We start from the raw sequence: 603 nt of genomic DNA, 5'->3' as shown, positions 1-603 counted from the left end.
ATAACAATATATAACAACATGACAGACATCTTTGTCTTAAACTCACAGTGAGAAGTGTTGGAGCCAAGTAGTTTTACAAATGTATTTTAGTCATGTAGCAGGTTTCCATGTTGAAGAACCTCCATAAAGTTTCTCTCTGTTGTTGTGAATCTGATTGTGGTTTCTGCTGCTCTGTGTTACAGTGATACAGGGTCAGAGGGACTGGAGAGTGACTTACACTCACACTCACATCTGTGCCTCTAAAGGATCAACAGTGGAAATACACTGCAGCTACAGTTACCCATCCAGGATAAATGGTCACTATACTACAGTTAAGAAAACATTCTGGTTTACTAAATGGATTAATGATGCACCATTGGATCTGAGAACAGACTCAGACTACAGAGGTCGTGTGGAGTATAATTGTCGTACAGGGAACATCTGCACTCTGACAATCAGAGACCTGAGAGAGAGCGACTCAGCTGAGTACAAGTTCAGATTCACAACAAACCAACCAGGTGGGAAATATATAGGTGAACCTGGAGTCACTCTGTCTGTCACAGGTAACGTTTTCACTGGAATATTTATCAATTTAGTTCCAATCATTAACTACTGAGAATCTGT

The 603-nt window shown here is 40.3% G+C and overlaps 1 protein-coding gene across 1 annotated transcript in view; it reads left to right on the top strand.

Moving 5' to 3' along the window:
- Positions 1-603, top strand: part of LOC111665619 (B-cell receptor CD22-like) — a 30696-nt gene that overhangs the window by 3163 nt on the left and 26930 nt on the right. The window contains exon 5 of the mRNA XM_087177802.1: positions 162-542. Coding sequence (XP_087033928.1) covers positions 162-542 — 381 coding nt within the window. The remainder of the gene's footprint in view (positions 1-161; positions 543-603) is intronic.

This window comes from Seriola lalandi, unplaced genomic scaffold, assembly GCF_002814215.2.
Source record: "Seriola lalandi dorsalis isolate HSWRI2012SDOR001 ecotype SW California unplaced genomic scaffold, Sedor1 jcf7180002054656, whole genome shotgun sequence".
NCBI classification, from domain to species: domain Eukaryota; kingdom Metazoa; phylum Chordata; class Actinopteri; order Carangiformes; family Carangidae; genus Seriola; species Seriola lalandi.
Note: the sequence above shows the minus strand (reverse complement) of the source record. Positions and strands in the feature narration are given on the sequence as shown.